This window comes from Drosophila novamexicana, unplaced genomic scaffold, assembly GCF_003285875.2.
Source record: "Drosophila novamexicana strain 15010-1031.04,08,12 unplaced genomic scaffold, DnovRS2.1 tig00000689-arrow-pilon, whole genome shotgun sequence".
Taxonomy (NCBI): domain Eukaryota; kingdom Metazoa; phylum Arthropoda; class Insecta; order Diptera; family Drosophilidae; genus Drosophila; species Drosophila novamexicana.
The window spans coordinates 3,331,476-3,348,733 of record NW_020824818.1 but is presented as its reverse complement, the minus strand read 5'-3'; the positions used below and the strand labels follow the sequence as shown (position 1 = coordinate 3,348,733).

The 17,258-nt window shown below is 40.9% G+C and overlaps 4 protein-coding genes across 4 annotated transcripts; 1 reads left to right on the top strand and 3 right to left on the bottom strand.

Moving 5' to 3' along the window:
• Nucleotides 1-328: 328 nt before the first annotated feature.
• LOC115763201 (P protein-like) lies at nucleotides 329-3,384 on the bottom strand. Its single transcript, XM_030705665.1, has one exon. The coding sequence runs from the start codon at nucleotides 3,198-3,200 to the stop codon at nucleotides 1,035-1,037; it is 2,166 nt and encodes a 721-aa protein (XP_030561525.1). The 5' UTR covers nucleotides 3,201-3,384; the 3' UTR covers nucleotides 329-1,034.
• A 5,172-nt stretch (nucleotides 3,385-8,556) lies between these two features.
• On the bottom strand, nucleotides 8,557-10,313 carry LOC115763293. The gene is made up of 6 exons (XM_030705781.1): nucleotides 10,283-10,313; nucleotides 9,992-10,227; nucleotides 9,803-9,939; nucleotides 9,467-9,744; nucleotides 8,892-9,397; nucleotides 8,557-8,816 (listed from the first exon to the last, which is right to left on the bottom strand). The coding sequence occupies exons 2-6, from the start codon at nucleotides 10,127-10,129 to the stop codon at nucleotides 8,712-8,714; spliced, it is 1,164 nt and encodes a 387-aa protein (XP_030561641.1). The 5' UTR covers nucleotides 10,130-10,227; nucleotides 10,283-10,313; the 3' UTR covers nucleotides 8,557-8,711.
• Nucleotides 10,314-11,365: 1,052 nt separating this feature from the next.
• Nucleotides 11,366-12,494, top strand: LOC115763292 (ATP-dependent Clp protease proteolytic subunit). Its single transcript, XM_030705780.1, has 2 exons — nucleotides 11,366-11,571; nucleotides 11,643-12,494. Exons 1-2 carry the CDS (start codon nucleotides 11,530-11,532, stop codon nucleotides 12,363-12,365), a joined length of 765 nt encoding a protein of 254 aa, XP_030561640.1. The 5' UTR covers nucleotides 11,366-11,529; the 3' UTR covers nucleotides 12,366-12,494.
• An 89-nt stretch (nucleotides 12,495-12,583) lies between these two features.
• LOC115763291 (cullin-associated NEDD8-dissociated protein 1) lies at nucleotides 12,584-17,138 on the bottom strand. Its single transcript, XM_030705779.1, has 8 exons — nucleotides 16,928-17,138; nucleotides 16,473-16,856; nucleotides 16,116-16,405; nucleotides 15,889-16,051; nucleotides 14,424-15,782; nucleotides 13,144-14,362; nucleotides 12,938-13,084; nucleotides 12,584-12,864 (listed from the first exon to the last, which is right to left on the bottom strand). The coding sequence occupies exons 1-8, from the start codon at nucleotides 16,970-16,972 to the stop codon at nucleotides 12,737-12,739; spliced, it is 3,735 nt and encodes a 1,244-aa protein (XP_030561639.1). The 5' UTR covers nucleotides 16,973-17,138; the 3' UTR covers nucleotides 12,584-12,736.
• Between the last annotated feature and the right edge of the window lie 120 nt (nucleotides 17,139-17,258).

Below are 17,258 nucleotides of genomic sequence, written 5' to 3'. Positions count from 1 at the left end.
AATATTATCATTATTTGTCTATTAATGCTGTTATTTTTTATTATAACAATTATAATAAAAATAATAATATAATAATTAAATTATTATTATTATTATTATTATTATTATTATTATTATTATTATTATTATTATTATTATTATTATTATCATTATTATTATTATTATTATTACTATTATTAATAATAATAATTATTATTATTAATTATAATAATAATAATTATTATTAATTATAATAATAGTAATAATAATAATAATAATTATTAATAATTAATTAATAATTATTATTATTACTATTATTATTATTATAATTATTATTATTATTCCTAGTTTGCTAAAATTCAGCATTCGATTTGTTCGACGCTTTTCCCCCATTTGCTCTTTTCTTCATGACTATTCATTCTTCGGGAAGCAGACTTTTCAGCTGCTTCATGTGTCATGCACAGCGAATTTTGTATGACAGACTTAGACATGACATCAACTAGGGCATAGCTCCTCATGACCAGTGCCCATGTCAAAGTTATTCCAGCCACAAGTCGATTGGCCCTTGATGCCACTGCACTGGACAGGAGACAGGCAGTGGAAACCTGGGCCAACCGACACGTGTCGGACGCAAATGTTGTCTGTCACAGACGGGGAGGATGGGGCGTCGGATGCTGCAGTCTTCTTGATGGAATTGGTGTTCAATTGCTGCACAGTTCCGCATATTTAAGTCATTTAACGCACTGCTGCTCCAGCAACATTTCTTGCCATTGGTAAACATCCAATTATTATTTATCAGCGAGTTTTTCGGGGCAGTTCCGTTTTCATCTTTAGACTTTTTCTCTTTGCTCTGCCACGCTTGCAACTTTCTGCGGCAATTTGATTTTGTCATTAAAAAGTTTTCAGCGATATAATAAAGTTTGTCAGCTGAGAGCCAAACCAAAAATGGGGCATCGAAAGTTTTCGCCAGCCAGCCAGACAACGGAGCAGTGCGAGCAGCTCGTCATCTTTTCATTATATAATTCTTTTGAATGAAGGTTTCGCTCATCTTCAGTTCAGTGCCATTGGAAAAGTCCATGTGCGATGATCAGATAAAGTGAAGATATAATATCAGTTAGAATCATAACAGGAAAGCCATATTTAAAGAACTCCAAAAATGTAATTTTATAGCCATACTGATTGGCAATGCCAGCTGCCACCACGTTGGAGGAGGCGGCAATCAGTGTGCCATTTCCGCCATAGCATACCCCATACGAGAGCGCCCATACCAAGGGTAGCAAGGGCACTTTCAGGTCGGCGTTGAGGGACAGCTTTATCACCAGCTTGAGCATCATGGTGACAATGGGTATATTATCAACAAAGGCTGAGAATATGGCGCTGATCCATAGCACAAGTATAATGGCCGTTATAAGACGATGCTTCTCATCGACGCCCACAATAATCGCAATCGTGCGATCGCCCACCCAGTCGATGAGGCCCAGCTCCGCGCATGCCTCGATGAAGACAAATAGTGAGGCAAAAAACAGCAGAGTCGACCACTCGACGCTCTCCAGAACAGAATGAATATTTCGCTTATTGGCCAAAATGAGTAGCAGCAGCGCCGCCAAGAAAGCGGTCCAGGACAGCGTTGCGCCGGCCAGAAATGGCAGCGAGTGCAGCATGAAGAGTAGCACGGCAAAGGCCAGGGCAATGCAGCATTTAATGAGCAGCGGCTTATCTTCCACTTTATATCGGGCCTGCATCTCGGCCAGTGTCTCAATAAAGTTCGTTGTCGGCTGTGGACCAAACTGTGGGGCAGTCGCTTTGCGTCTATAACGTTCCTTTAGCTCTTCGATGCGTTCGAGTATCTCGCGACGCAGCTCCGCCTCGCTGGGTGTCTCCCGCAATACGGCCGCAGTTTTAGCCAGATTATTAATGGATTCGCGCATTTGATCGGCGCCGCCTTGTTGTAATCCTTTGCGCAACACAAAATATATGTAAGCCCAAGCAGCGGCCAGGCTTAAAACCACGCCCGGCAGCATGTGCATAACGAAGTCGCAAAAGTTAGTGCCAGCGTCAAGAACATACCGATTCGATGCAATTATCACATTCGGCGGATCTCCAACGGGCGTGAGAGCGCCGCCGATATTCGAGAATATGGCCACAATGATGAGCACAGTTGTGGTACGCAGATCCATGCATTCGCACAAACGTATCACAATGGGCACCATTAGCATCAGAATGGTGACATTATCCAGAATGGCGGACAGTAAAACGGTCAGCATGCAGAGCAGGAACAACAGCAGCCAGGGCTGGCCCTTCGATAGACGATAGGCCAACACAGATATATAGCCAAATATGCCGGTCTCCGCAATAACTGACACCAAAATCATCATGCCAAACAGCAGCATCATTGTGTCCGTATCTATCCACGAAATGACCACTTCAATTGTGGGTCGTTCACCCAATACGCAAAGTACTCCGATGGCGGTCGTTGCCACAAACAGTGCGGCAAATGTACGATCCATAATATCCCAAATGATGAGCACATAGAGGAAGATAAGTAGCCCAGCGGCTGATAAGATGCCAACATTCTTGTTCAGCGGTTCGGTGTCGACGGTCAAAGCGACTGCAGTTGGATCAGTGTTCTGATTCGAAAGTATCACCTGTAGTTGGACATCGGAAGCAGCACGCATCTCTACTACACGCATCTGTACTCCACGCACCTTGAAGTTCAGCATTTTGCTTTGCTTGTGCTCAAGTTCAAAGTACCTTTTTACCGATTCCATGGGCTTTGTGGGGCTATCGTACAAATAGACTTTCCATTCCTTTGAGTTCCATTCAGTTGTGTTCGACTTCGTATTAAAGGTTCGTACACTAACTAATATATATTTTTGTGATTCTAGTGCCACTTTGGGATTATTTGTGATATCCGCATCGATGTTGCCTTTCACATAAACGCATATCTCATTACCTTCCGGTTCCTTATCGACCACCATAATATACGGTTTTTCGGACTCTAAGGGTATCAGTTTACTGATATGTTCATTAGGAGGCGTGAGTAACATAGATACTGCAAAGAACAACCAAATTCCAATAAATGTCGCTAGCTTAAGAACTAGGTACACATAATGTAGAAATTTACGACGACGCTGTTGCTCTGGAGTTAGATTGCTTTCATCTTCGTTATGCAGATAGAATGAGCGCCGTGCCTTGGTTGCATGGGGATTATGGGAAGTCATTTGAATTGAATGCCTTATTACCGCCAATCTCAATGATCGGACCAGTAATTTATGATGCTACCTGGCGCCCAGCCTACCCCGCCATTGAATGCCTAACGGTATTCGTTCACGTGTGGTTCTTAAATAGCTGCGTTTCGTGTTCCCATATATATTCAAAAAAACAATTGTGTATTTTTTCATAATGTGTGTACGTCAAGTTTTTAAACCGAAATGGCTTGAATTAATTTTAAAATATACATATAATTGAATTAGTTGCTCGAATAGAACCTTTAATCAATTTTTAAAAAAATGCATCCGAACCTTAACCTAAAAAAGGCACATACACTAAACCTCAAGGCAGGACGCTGGTTCGAACTTGCAAGATTTTTGGATTACATGTTTATTCGATTTTATAGATTTAATTTTGTTAACTAAAACCTTAATCAGCTTTACGAACTGCAGTAATTCGAACCTTGACCGAGTATTCGATTTCCTAGATTCTGGTTATCCAAACTAATATTGCCCCGCCGTTAAGTCTTTGGTATAATTGAATGTATGGTTTTTCTATCCGTCTTTCTGTCAACGCACGTAACTTAATTACATGTAGCTGGCGTTGGTTTATAATTGAATCATCGTGCGATAAGGACGAAACACAGTATGAGTTGTGTTTCTATATACACGTACACATTCATATGTGTATGTTGCACCGCCAGGCATCCGCTGGCTCCGTTATGAATTACATTTCAATGTGCTTCAACGTGTTCATCATTTATTAAAATGGCTGTGCTCATGTTGAATGCTGAAATGCCAATAAAGTGAGCAGCAGGAGCAGGTCCTTGGCGAATTCCCCGCCTGCTGCTACTGCTGCCGCTGCTGCTGCACAGGAAGCTCAAATGCTGTTGAGAGCATTGCGCAGCGTCGATTGCAATTTCCGTTTGTCACATTTGCCTAAATGGAAATTTATGCAGCTGGCTCGCTTTTGATTCCCAGCCAGAGCTGTCAGGTTAGCTGCCCGTTGTTCATCTTCCTGACTGTCTGGGTAGTTAATGCTTTATTCACGCTCGAATGCCTAATGAAAGAGTCATTACACTCATTCATTCGTTCATTCATTCGCGTTGTTCATTGATTCATTCATGAGAACACGTGCATGGATTTTTTCTCCTTGCCTTTAGACTTGCTTAATTAATTGATTTTCGCTGAGGCAAATGCCAACTCTGGATGCATTAATCATACGCCCTGTTAGCCCACACCGCAGCACAATTGAATACATGCTGTCCTCTCAGCTGTTATCAACCGCCTGTTAACTCTATTCGAAGGTTTGATTTTTCACTCGACTTGACTCTCTACAGTCCGGTTGTAAGAGAAAGAAAGAAAGTACACAAAAGACACAGGTTAAGAGAAGGCGACAGTAAGAGAGAGAGAGAGAGAGAGAGAGAGAGAGAAAAAAAGTGTAACGTAAATGTCAAAAAGAAAGAGATGGCGCTTACAGAAAGATAGAGGTAGAGAGAGTGCTAGAGAGAGAGAGAAACAGAGAGAGAGAGAGAGAGAGAGAGAAAGAGAGATATATATATATAGAGAGAGAGAGAGAGATAGAGAGAGCGAGAGAGAGAGAGAGAGTAAGGGAGAAAAATGCCGAAAAAAATGAGAGTGCGGGAGCCTTAAATAAAGAGAGAGAGACTGAGCAACAGAGAGACAGAAGAGACCGAGAGCATTAAATAAATTGAAAGAGATATATGACCAATAGAGAGAGAAAATTAATTAATATGAGAAGGTAGTGGCAAGTTAAAGCAGAAAATCAAAAGAATGTAAAAAAAGTTAGAGATTATAAGAAACACAAGGAATTGAGCGACAGAGAGAGCATTAGACACAAAGAGAAAATGTGAGAAAGCTCAGGTTCGTTCAAAAAGTGTGTGACGGATGGATTGGGAGTGGAAAATAGAAAGAGAGAGTAGATATTGTCAAAAGGGTTACAAAAGATAAAATATGTAAAGGAGAAATGGAGCAGTAATGATAGATAGAAAGAGCCTTAGAGAGAGCAATCGAGAGGGAGCGAAAGAGAGTAAATCAGAAAAAGAGAGTTGAGAGCGAGTATATAAAAGGGAGAAAAGAAAATCCAGCTTAAGATATTGAACGACAACTGACGAACATTAACGTTTCATATGTGTCATACTTATAATTCAATAATAACGGCTACCTTCCTCCTCGATTCTCAAAAATTCATGTAGGGCCTACTCATTTTAATGTAATTTCACATGTTTTTTTTTGGTAATGTGTTTAAAATTGGCTTTCAACTGAAAGTGTAATGTGAATAATAAATGTTTAAGTATCCATTCAAGCTTAATGGCTGCCCTCCACCTCGATTGTCAAAAATGTAAGTAGAACCTACCCATTTCTATGCAATTTCAGGGATTCTTTTTGTGATGTGTTTAAAGGTGACTTTCAACAAAAAGTTTAATGTGAATTATAAATATTTAAGAAACTATAATATTTAAGCTTAATGGCTGCGAAGGTTTTTGGTAATGTGTTTAAAAATAGCATTCAACTGAAAGTATAATGTGAATTATTAATGTCCAAGAAACTTTTTAAGCTAACCGACCGTCCTCCTCTGTGATTCTCAAATATTCAAGTGGGGTCTACTCAACTTGATGTAATTTTAGTGCGTTTTGTAGTTTACATACATAATGTAATTAATGTCGTCACACTTATGAGATGGCCGATATACATGTAAACTATAATTTATTTAGGATATGAAAACATATTTCTTCGCTTCTTGGCAACAAGCAGATTTTGCATATATATATGCCTGATTTATGTACGTGCCGCCGAGCAACATGCAATATTTGTGTATATGGCCATTTATAATAGATTCTATTAAGTATACCATACTACGCATATACATAATTTATATAATGTCAAGTTGCGCTTATTGAATATGCTGAATACAATGTAGAGGCTGCTGCCAACAGGACTTTGCGTGAATCAATTAACGTAGCTTTTTGGCCATGGCTTTGGCTCTGACATTTGCAGCTTAGTGGTTTGCCATTTCTGGCCAGAAACGGCAGTCTTTGACATCTTGACAGTTTTATTGTTGGCCATTTACTGCCACTTATTGTTTTACCAAAGCCCGACCTCTGTGTCGGTTATCTGCTCTGTAGATAAAGCTTAATAGGGCATTAAATAAATAAATAATTTTTTTCAATGATTAGTACGCTATACAAATTGCAATAAATTGGCAGCAACAATAAATTAAAATAAGATATTGTACCATTATGGGGAATATATAAAATAATTAAAATTTATACAAAAACAAGGAAGATTACTTGTCATTAGAGTACCAACGATTTAATACCCTTACATTTTCTAAAAAAAATAACCGCACGTTTATTCCTGTTAAGTTTCTTAACTTTCCTTAAGATTTATCGAAAAACAAATCAAAACACATTTCAGATAAATTCTCAGTTTGAGATTGTTTAAAGGGCAGCTGCTTTATAGAGACCAACAATAATGTTGCCAGACTTTGCTGCAAAACAGATCTAGGGCCAAACCATGAAGAGCCAAACATCATAGAAATCTGACGAGATTTGACCACGTTATGAGCGTGGGAAATTTTGTATGTTTTTAATTATGTATGTTTGTATATGTGTGTGTGTGTGATTGTATGTATGTGCGTATATATGCATGTATGTATGCATGTGAATAGTCTTCTATAGCAAAGTAGCAGACCAATTTGTCTTGTTGCGCGGCAAATTGAAATAAGAAAATATATTTATTAAAGCTGCCCTCCTCCTCGATTCTCAAAAATTTAAGTAAGGCTTGCAGGCTTCACCTATAAATTAGGCGCAGGCGGCTTCAACGCTGGCATCTGAGGAGCAGGAGGAGCACCAAGGGGGCGGAGCAGGAGGCGTTGGTATGTAGGTATGTAGGTATGTAGGTATGTAGGTATGTAGGTATGTAGGTATGTAGGTATGTAGGTAGGTAGGTAGGTATGTATGTATGTATGTATGTATGTATGTATGTATGTATGTATGTATGTATGTATGTATGTATGTATGTATGTATGTATGTATGTATGTATGTATGTATGTATGTATGTATGTATGTATGTATGTATGTATGTATGTATGTATGTATGTATGTATGTATGTATGTATGTGTGTATGTATGTATGTATGTATGTATGTATGTATGTATGTATGTATGTATGCATGTCTGTAAGTACATATGTATGTATGTTTTGACTACGAATAATGCTGCCAGGCCTTGCCAGTCACACGTTTAAAATAATTTTAAATTTTGAAAATGAGTTTAATGCCGATCGGATGGTAAACAAAAAAGTTTCATCCAAACGTTTTTCGCAATATTTCCACACATGCGGGTGGAATTCCTTGAAACCCCGTTTTCATCGCATAAGGTAACTACAGTGATAATTTCATCTTCCCAGCCCTTACTGTATGGGCTGTGTTTTGATAACCAATCAGTCAGTCAGTAAATCAGGAGAAACAATTTTATGTATAGGTATAAACGATTTACTGAAATCAAGGTAAAATTTAAGAATAAAATTCATTCAATTTGCACTATAGCGCATAATTGCAGGGCTTATAGGTGTTAGAACCAGCAAATGCTAATTCTAAGTTATATAAAAGTTACAAAATTCACGAATCAAAGATCTTAGTTCATACAGAGAATCGAATGGCAAGCAAGTTTTATTATGTTTGGAGCCCTGGTAAATATATTAACATATAGTAATAACACAAACACACTTACTTGTTGTTACGCCTTTGTTCTTTATATCCTTCCTAATTTCGCTTTTACACTCTCTCTCGCTCTCTCCCGCTTTCCGTATGTGAATGCAGCTAAAATGCGCGCCAATTTGTTGTTGGTGGGAAAGCTCTGCACCAAAAATTACATGCATATTAACTTTTACCAAATGCACGGAAAATGGTTAAATTACTGATTTAAACACATTAACAAACAAAACAAAAGAAAGCACACACAAACGAACAAACTAGAGGCGATTAACAGCCGCTAGCTAATTATGATTCGCAAAAAATAAAACAATTTTATACACACTCGCGAGAATTCGTCTGATCCACAAGCCAGAAGCGCACAAACTAAATTTGCATACACATACATAGAGCGCGCCTACGCTAAGCCAGGCACTTTGCACTAATACAATAACAAAGCTGCGCTCACACAATACTCGCTTCGATAAAAACCCCTCCCATGCAGCAACAATAGCTCTTACGGTTTGGGCTGGGCGTCAGCCAGTCAGAGATATCGAGATATATCGAATACATTATTCGTATGTCGTATGTCCCCCGAAAATGTTTGATTATATAAAAATTTAAAAAATTAAATTCTTTCGGTTTAGGATTATTAGAATAAATCTAATATTTATTAAATTACTTTTGCATTGAGTATAAAAACATAATGCTAAATAAATGTAAGGTACATGATAAATGCATATGATATAAATATCTCTATGACTAATTCTAAATGCAAAACTATTTTGTAATTTGGAGCTCGTGACGTTTATTGAACCATCGCTCGGCCAGAATAACCTGTGTTGAACCCGGAGGTGAACTGATGTGTTCTTTGTTTTTTGTCGGTTTGCACGCGTAATGCTATCATACAGCTCTGTGGAGGGATGTGAGAGGAGGGGGAATTATTATAAAGTTATCTAACAACTATGCCATTTCTAATTGCACTTACAATCGAGCAGCAGAACGTAATCATGAATACAAAAAACGAGCTAATGAGCAGGGCGCCACGGCACTGTTGCGTCAGATCGATTAGGAAGCCCACCTTTTTATCAACCTGGCCCGGCATTATAACGGTGTACTCGATGTTCTCTTTAAATCGCTTGAACTCCGAGACAGAAGAAGTGTTATTCCCACTGGCTGCAGGTCGTTGCATCATTGGAGTTGTGCTTGTAGATTCTATTTGTCGCCTCCTCCGACCATGGCCCGAGGGCTCATACAAATCCACACAGAAGTCAGGTGTACAATCAGACATGTCTATGCAGGCCTTGATCTGGGAGTGTATCCACAGTGTGGCCTTCTCCTTCATTGAGCTGAGCAGAAATGCCTCGAAGTCGAGGAAAACCTCATTGGGCCTGTCCCGATACTTGGCCGGCTGATGTGGTATTATGGTAGCCAATTCCCGATTACGACAGCCATTGTGTACCAAAGACACAGCGCCAGTTGCCAGTGGATTTTCTAAGCAATAAAGTAATATTGTGCATTATAATACTTATGTCACTTAGGGCTCATGTTTTCAGCATTTACCTGGATCTGGCGAGACAGTTACCTCCATCAACTTGACATACTTCCAAACGGACTGGCTGATGCGTGCGCGCAATTGCAGCTTGGTGCCCAGAGGAACCGCCTGGTCCACTGTCTGATCATTGTCGGCCAGAAGTGGAGATGGATCATTCGATGAGCTAACTGGATTATTGGTGCCGCTGACACGTGCTATGGGTGGCGCCTCCTTGTAAAGTGCCACCTCGTATTCCAATCTGTTCGGCATCTCCTCAACTATGCCCGAGACACGAGCACCATGAGGACTGGAAAGAAATATAATTTTAGTCGTGTTATAACTTGAACCTACATAATTACACTGACAATGAACCAGCGAATCCCGCAGCCTTATTTTCTATAACTGTTGGCTCCGGGGGCTTGCACATGATGATTAACTCCTGATCCGACTGCATTACCACGCCGGGGAATTGTGGGAACCAAATGCGCACATGAACAAATCCCTAAGCAATGGTAAATAAATTCAATATTCTTTTTATAAAGACAACTACATACATTTCTCTTAAGTACGCCACAGCGCGTGAAATCGTTTATTCTCAGATTATATGTCCGTTCATCCATGTCGCTGATGTCCTTCGAGATTAAGCAATGTGGATTTAGATCCTTGAGTCCACTTCGATCATCTGCAAACATGGGCACGCCCTTAAAACCAACTGGTCTTTTGAGTGTTGCAGTGATAAGATCTTCGGCCTCTGACCCGGTCGTAGAAAATGTGCATTGAACATCGGCGACTGAGAAATTACGAATTAAATAGGTGCATTGATTTTATGTCGTATTTGTTCTTACCTTCATAATCTTGCGCAAAACAAAAACAGGGAAGAACCTATAGAGAAAAAAAAAAGTGTTGGAATGGTTATTCAAAAAAGTAAATTCGTTAATGTCGGCTGTAACTGACTGCGGAATACTCTGTTGACAGCTGAAAACGATGCTATGGCAGTGTCTTTTATTAGACCTTGGAAGGATTGGAAGCGAACGTGAATATATATGTATATATCCAACTTTTAAGGCGGTGTTTGAAAATCCACCTCGTAACTCTAAAAATGCGGGTTCTAATGATTTTGAGGTTTCTTCTCTAAGTTTTTAGCTTCAAATATTGCTTGCATTATATATACCCTCTTTTCACTTTGTAAACAGAGTATCAAATTAGATCAAAATACGTTATTGAGCACTGAATTATTTATGCACATTCGTATGTACTTACGAATAAAATATATACTTTAATGCAATGCATTCTTGATATATAGCTTATTTTCAAATATTATTGCATTTGTTAAAGTGTGCAGTACACGAAAACTTGACATAAACTAATATTCAAAGCCCGCTTCAAAGCACATCCAATCGGTCTGAAAGCAAATTGCAGAATGAAACTGGAGTATACGATGGGTAGATGCAATTACCTTGATCTTGGCTGCGTGAATTCTAGTTCAATACAATTGCAAAATTTACGTTGATATGCATGTGTGTAACTCCAGATGCAGCAGCAATAAAAAACTTAAAGTAAATGTGGCGCGCTTCTGCCAACCCCATATGTGAGTGTGCATATTGCACACAGTGCTGGCAAAAATATTAGCACCGCCTTAAAACATTATCACCGTTAAAGGCCTGCTAGAAAACGAATCACACATTAAAGCTCGTTACTCCTTCAATATATAATCATATTATTATAATATGTAAACGTGCACAAAATCTTTTATTTTTTCATCTTTAATTATTTAGCCGATGTCAATAATTGATCTTAACAGCTGTTAGCTGCTATCGTTGTGATATCGATAGTCGCTATCGATAGCGATAGTAGTGAAATTATTTGTATTGTTATAGGTCGCATCACATACGTATGTCATTTTGTTTCGTTTTTTTTTTCCTTCTGCTTACGAAAGACTTTCAACCTAGCAGACCGTATTGTTTGGAAATTGTTTGTTTAAGCTATGATTTTTACTGCCTAGGGAGCGACACATCTCGGCCTCATAAAAACAGCTGTTTTGCGGACATTTTGCGATTCAGTTTGATAAGAACAACCAACACCAGCGGGCATCATGTTGAAGAACGCCGGCAGTCGATTGTTTCGTGGTTTGCACGTAAGTCTAATGGGCTCCACAGCCCAGCTACAGCTGATATGTATATAATTTTGCTGGACTTGACATTTTAGGCGGCATGCAGCACACAGGCGCCCCATGTGAGGGGCATTAATTTAATACCCATGGTGGTAGAGCAAACGGGACGTGGAGAACGCGCCTATGATATATTCTCTCGCCTTTTGAAAGAGCGAATCATTTGCCTTATGGGCAACATCACGGACGACATCAGTTCCACGGTGGTTGCTCAGCTATTGTTCCTGCAGTCGGAAAACGTAAATAAGCCCATCCATTTGTATATCAATTCGCCCGGTGGCGTGGTAACGGCTGGCCTTGCTATCTATGATACGATGCAATATGTTAAGCCGCCAATAGCGACGTGGTGCGTTGGCCAAGCTTGCTCGATGGGCTCGCTACTGTTGGCAGCGGGAGCACCCGGCATGCGTTACTCGTTGCCGAATGCTCGTATTATGATACACCAACCATCGGGAGGTGCCCAGGGTCAGGCCACAGACATACTTATACACGCGGAGGAGATCATCAAGATAAAGCGTCAGCTTACCAATATATATGTTAAGCATGCAAAAAATAACTATGATGAGATGTGCGCACGTATGGAACGTGACCATTTCATGACCCCGGAAGAGGCCAAGACCCTAGGCATAATTGATCATGTGCTTGAGCATCCACCAGAAACAGTTGCAGACAATGGACCAACATCCGATGGCGGCCCAGCAACAGGCAAGCTCATCTCGTCTGATGCAACAGAAAAGAAGAGATCCAAACAGTCAAGCTAATTCATTGCATTTGTACGATTAGCAAATATATCTGGCTTTAAAATTATAAAATGTAAAATAGGAAGGATACACACAATTACCATAATTCAAATTTTTTAAATACAAATTCAGTTTTCATGAAAAACTTTATTTAAATGCTAATTAATTTCACACTGCGTCCATGCCAAACATATCTGCTGCCCTGTGCCATCGTGCATATATTCGGATTTGTTTGGATGTTTGGCATTTGAGCAGTATTACAAATCGATTTTATTGCTTAGTTAAAAAAACTAATGGCTGTATCAGATAGACGATACGTTTGTGTTCACACATTCTTATTACATTATTATTAATAAAATTAAAATTCATAGAACAGCGCTATTTAACACAACTTAAGTCTGGTCCATGGCAACATCTGAATTGCCGGTAATGGAATCCTTCTGCACATAATCATAAATTTTACACAGTTCCGGTGTTTCTTTAATTGACTTTAAAAAGTCTAGTAACTGCTGATTTTTATCTACAAGCAAAATATTTAAATTTTAATCATATATATATGAGTAAAACGTAAGCACATTTTATTAGAGACTCACTTGCTTTGGGTATTTGCGAGAGAGCAGATACGGCTCGCAGGGCAGAACGTTTAAGTTCGTCTTGTTTCTCGTACTCCTGCTTAACCGAATTGGCCTTTACCTTGTGGGTGCACGTGTCGCGTAGTTGTTGAACGAATTGATCCAGTCCTATTTATAGAAAATATATTAGAAAAATAATAATGGGCAAAATGGTATTTAATACATACGCAGTAAAACCTTATCGGGACACAATACAGCCAGACGTGCTGTCATTAGGTACGTCAGCATTTTAATGTCATAATGATCACATAGGCCAGCCTGAACGTGATCCATAAACTGCATAACGTCTACACGGTCTAGCCCCTGCTCAAGTAGTGTATACATGCATTCGAATGCCGCTTTTCGTATATCAAGTCCATCATCGACCGTGTGTTTAAATGGTCCCATTTCAACTTCACGTATAAGCTCACTTTTCACTTTTGTCTCGGAATATAGCCATGGTAAAAGTGTTGGCAGTAAGTCGCGCACCAAACTAGGTTTATTGTGCACAGCCGAATTAAATGCGACCAGAGCAACGCGACGCACCTGCGGCTCCGGATCACGCAGTGCGAATAAAAATTCACCGATGCTTTGCTTCAGCAGCAAATCAATGGGCTGCGGCTGATCGGAGATGGTAAATTTAACGGAGGACACAACAACGGTCCGCATCGTGGCGCTTTCAGAGCGCAGGGCTTGCTGCAATTGCGGCAACAGCTCTTCCGGATTGACGAGCACAAGTTTGCCCAGGCATTCCGCCACCACGTTGCGTGAACCTTCTTCCGAGCACTCGCAGTGCTTAAACAGTTGGGCCCATATCGAAGGCACCGATGGCAACAGCTGGGCCAGACCATTGGGCGTGACCGATAGCGATGAAATAACTTCCTTCAGTGAATGGAGCAGCAAATATTCTCGCTTGGGCTGTGCCTCAATTTCCTTCAAAATGAGCGGCAAATATGTCTGCAAACTGCCCACTGAGACAGCACCGAGGGCATGCGAGGCCGCTGCTTTCACATCCTCGGACGTGGCACCAAAGCATTCAATGATTGTCTGGGGAAGCACTTGAATAGAGCTTAGATCAAAATGCCTGCCTATTTCGCCAATGGTTAGCAAGCAGAAGATTATCTGCGTATCCTTTTTGCCACGATTCTGCAGCTCGGCCATCAGATGAGCGGCTAATTCGGTCGCCACCTGTGGACATTGCTGGGTCAAGGCCGCAATGCATTTGGCCGACGAATGATATGCCTGCTTGTGCAACTGCAGCTGTTCGTTTGGATTCCTTGCTGCCGGATCGCTGCCTTTCAAAACTGGCTCCATTAGCTTCGACACCAGAGAGTCATAGGTCAAACCAGGCAGTTGCGCCTGAACCAACGCCTGAAATAGGTCCAAGGTGCATTGCAAAGCGGTACCCTGAAAAAGAAATCACTTTTATCTAAATACAAATTAAAATCGAAATTCATTTTGGGCCCACCTGCAACAACGGCGACCGAACCAAAATTAACACAGATGGCAAAAACTTCTCATGTATGCCAACCAATGCCTGGGGCTGACGACGAGCTGTTGTACTTAGTAGGGTCAGCGAGTATTGAGCCACATGAAGATCGGAGTCAGAAATAAGTCCAGGTATTTCGATAATAGCCGACTGCAAGACACTCGGCTCAAAGTTCGAGGAATAGTTAATGACAATCTTATTGATGAGATCCAAAGAATGCAGCTTAAGAGCTCGATGATTTTTGCGCAAGAATGTGCCTAGAGTTGGCAGAACGTCATGCAATATGGGCGAGAGGTCGATACGTAAAGGTGATGCTGCAATCATGGTCAGTGCTTTAACGCTACTCAGGCGCGTGACTTCGTTTTTCAAGCGTTCCATAAAGATGGGCAGGCAAACGTCCAGTTCGCTCTTGAGCAGATCACCCATATTGGCAATGATTTGGCCCATGCACGCAATGGCGCGTTCCTTTACCTCCTGATCGACATCGGTGACCTTTAGTTTCTGCAAGGTGCACGCATAAACCTGCCCGACAAAGGGCGTCACATCGAAGTCTGATTTGACAGCATTAACGCCCAACGGACGCACCACTTTGACGAGTTGCTGCAGCACCAACAATGCCTCGGTGGCAATCTTGTAAAACGGATCAAACACCGATGTCACCACCAGCGGCACCAAAAGCGGTATATGCGGATGGAAAACATGTGGCTGATGACCCTGAAGCAATGAGCAAAGAAAGCCGAGTGACTCAATTTTCATGTTGCTCGTCGAACTCTTGTCGTTCAGCGAATAGCTTATGCCGGGCACAATGCTTTCCAAATGTGGGCCCAGGGCGCCTGGTAGAGAGTTCAGAAGTTCGCGTAGCAAAAGGAAACAGTCCTGACGCGTCTTCATCGATTTTTCACGCATCAGCGGCTGTATGGCTTTAATAATCTGCGGCAGCTGTTCGATTAGCAAAAGGGTTGGTCCAGATATTTGATCCATGGAGTCGGGATCGTGTGCAATATCATCCGCCGGACGTGTATTCTTCAGCAGTGCTACATATGCATGGAAAATGTCAGATTTAACATTCTCCTCGCGCTCCTTAAAGCGTGCTATTAATGCTGGACTCAGCGTACGATAGAATTCTTCAATTAACTCCTGACGAGTGGCAATTAACACCTCCAGGCATTTGGCAGCAGCACGTCGCACTTTCCAGCTCATATCATCATCATCACTATACTCTTCGCTGTCCACATATTCATCCTCCTCGGTGTCCATGGCAACGCCTGTATCGCCATCATCGGCCTCATAATTGTAGTTCGGATCGTAAGTTACGTACTTGAGGCATAGTTCGAGTATCTAATTAGTATAAAAATTTTTAGTTAAGGATTAAGATTAAGATTAGCAGTCATTTAAAACAAGTTGGTAGCCACCAATGTAACTAGTATGTTATAGCCATACATACCATAGGAATGTGTGGATGGATAGCGTCTGGGCAACGCAAAACAAATGCCTCGCAGGCCTGCAGGCAGAATTCGCGCAGCTCATCATCATCGCGCTGGCTATATTGTTTGAGCAGCAGCATTGAGCGATCAATGTGATTGCAGAGGCGATGTCCAGCTTGGCGACTAGTAAAACAGAAAATATAATTATTGAAGAAAATGTGCTAATATCTATGCATAAATCAAGTACCAGATGGAAGCTAAGCATTGAATATAGGTACGCACAGCACCAGGATTCTGCGGATTTTCGAGTCCCTCGAGTAGGTGGTCAACGACGCCATTGTAGGCATTGCTATTCGCCTGTATCAGAAGTACAGAGAGCGCTACAATCGTGCGCTTGCGTACAGCCTGGCGTGGCGATGCCAACTGCGGCATCAGAGCTTTCAATATGGTGCTATGGAAGGGCACCAGGAACTCGCCAAAGCGCGACAGCAGATCCGACAGTATGTCCAGTGATTCCAATTTAACCGAAACGTCCTCCTACAAGTAATCGTAAAATATCACTTTAAGATCGCTCGCTTTAAGTGTTTGGTTGTTTAGCTTGCACCTTTTCAATGGCAATGCTGAGTTTGCCAGTTATACGCTGGCAGACATTGGGCGCCAACGAATTGGAGGATTGGGGCAGCTCGGCAATTACGGTCTTGAGGCCGATGCTTGAGATGTCACGCAGCTGCTCGACATTGGACATCATGTTGCCACATAGCGAGTCCACAATTGTCTCCACTTGATTCTCCTTCACTTTATTGACCAACGGGCCCAAGCACTTCACAGCCAAATTCTGCACTTCACCGTTTTTGTCCTCAAGCAATTTAAGGACCATGCGAACCACCTTTTTTTCAGACTCATCGTCCAGTATAATGCTGTCCTTTTGCAGTTCAGTCATTAAATCATTTGTGGCCATGAATCGAAAGTCCTTGTCCGTGGATGTCATCTAAATAAAAATAAATAATTCAATTTATAAATGCACCTTACCTTACACTTTTGTGCCTATTCTATACATACTTTTTCCAGCAAATTTGCGATTTGATGATATTGATGCGACGCCATGATCTATATATTTGGTTCAACGGTATGTATATAAATATATATGAAATTATGTACACGGTAGCCGATTATAAATTTTTTGTGACCGCCTCACAAATTCTTTTTGTCTTAGACAAAAAAAAGGTCTACTCAATTTTTTTTTTCCGGCACAAAAATTTGCGTGTTGGAACTGGAAAATGCATAAGTAAAATGATAATATCGATATGAGACAGTTTCGTGTGCGATAGAATTCTGTGCTATCGGCAATCTCTATAAATACTCGATAGCAATGGTTATCGAAACGAAATAC

What these genes read in the sequence shown, in the direction of transcription:
- LOC115763293 (XM_030705781.1), bottom strand. Translation starts at nt 10,129, where the DNA reads ATGTTTGCAGATGATCGAAGTGGACTCAAGGATCTAAATCCACATTGC. An exon ending in GTGGCGTACTTAAGAGAAAT is followed by an intron (nt 9,940 to 9,991) that starts GTATGTAGTTGT and finishes ACCATTGCTTAG; the next exon opens with GGATTTGTTCATGTGCGCAT. An exon ending in GCGGGATTCGCTGGTTCATT is followed by an intron (nt 9,745 to 9,802) that starts GTCAGTGTAATT and finishes ATTTCTTTCCAG; the next exon opens with TCCTCATGGTGCTCGTGTCT.
- LOC115763292 (XM_030705780.1), top strand. Translation starts at nt 11,530, where the DNA reads ATGTTGAAGAACGCCGGCAGTCGATTGTTTCGTGGTTTGCAC. An exon ending in GATTGTTTCGTGGTTTGCAC is followed by an intron (nt 11,572 to 11,642) that starts GTAAGTCTAATG and finishes TTGACATTTTAG; the next exon opens with GCGGCATGCAGCACACAGGC.
- LOC115763201 (XM_030705665.1), bottom strand. Translation starts at nt 3,200, where the DNA reads ATGACTTCCCATAATCCCCATGCAACCAAGGCACGGCGCTCATTCTAT.
- LOC115763291 (XM_030705779.1), bottom strand. Translation starts at nt 16,972, where the DNA reads ATGGCGTCGCATCAATATCATCAAATCGCAAATTTGCTGGAAAAA. An exon ending in TCGCAAATTTGCTGGAAAAA is followed by an intron (nt 16,857 to 16,927) that starts GTATGTATAGAA and finishes ATTTTTATTTAG; the next exon opens with ATGACATCCACGGACAAGGA. An exon ending in TCAGCATTGCCATTGAAAAG is followed by an intron (nt 16,406 to 16,472) that starts GTGCAAGCTAAA and finishes GATTACTTGTAG; the next exon opens with GAGGACGTTTCGGTTAAATT.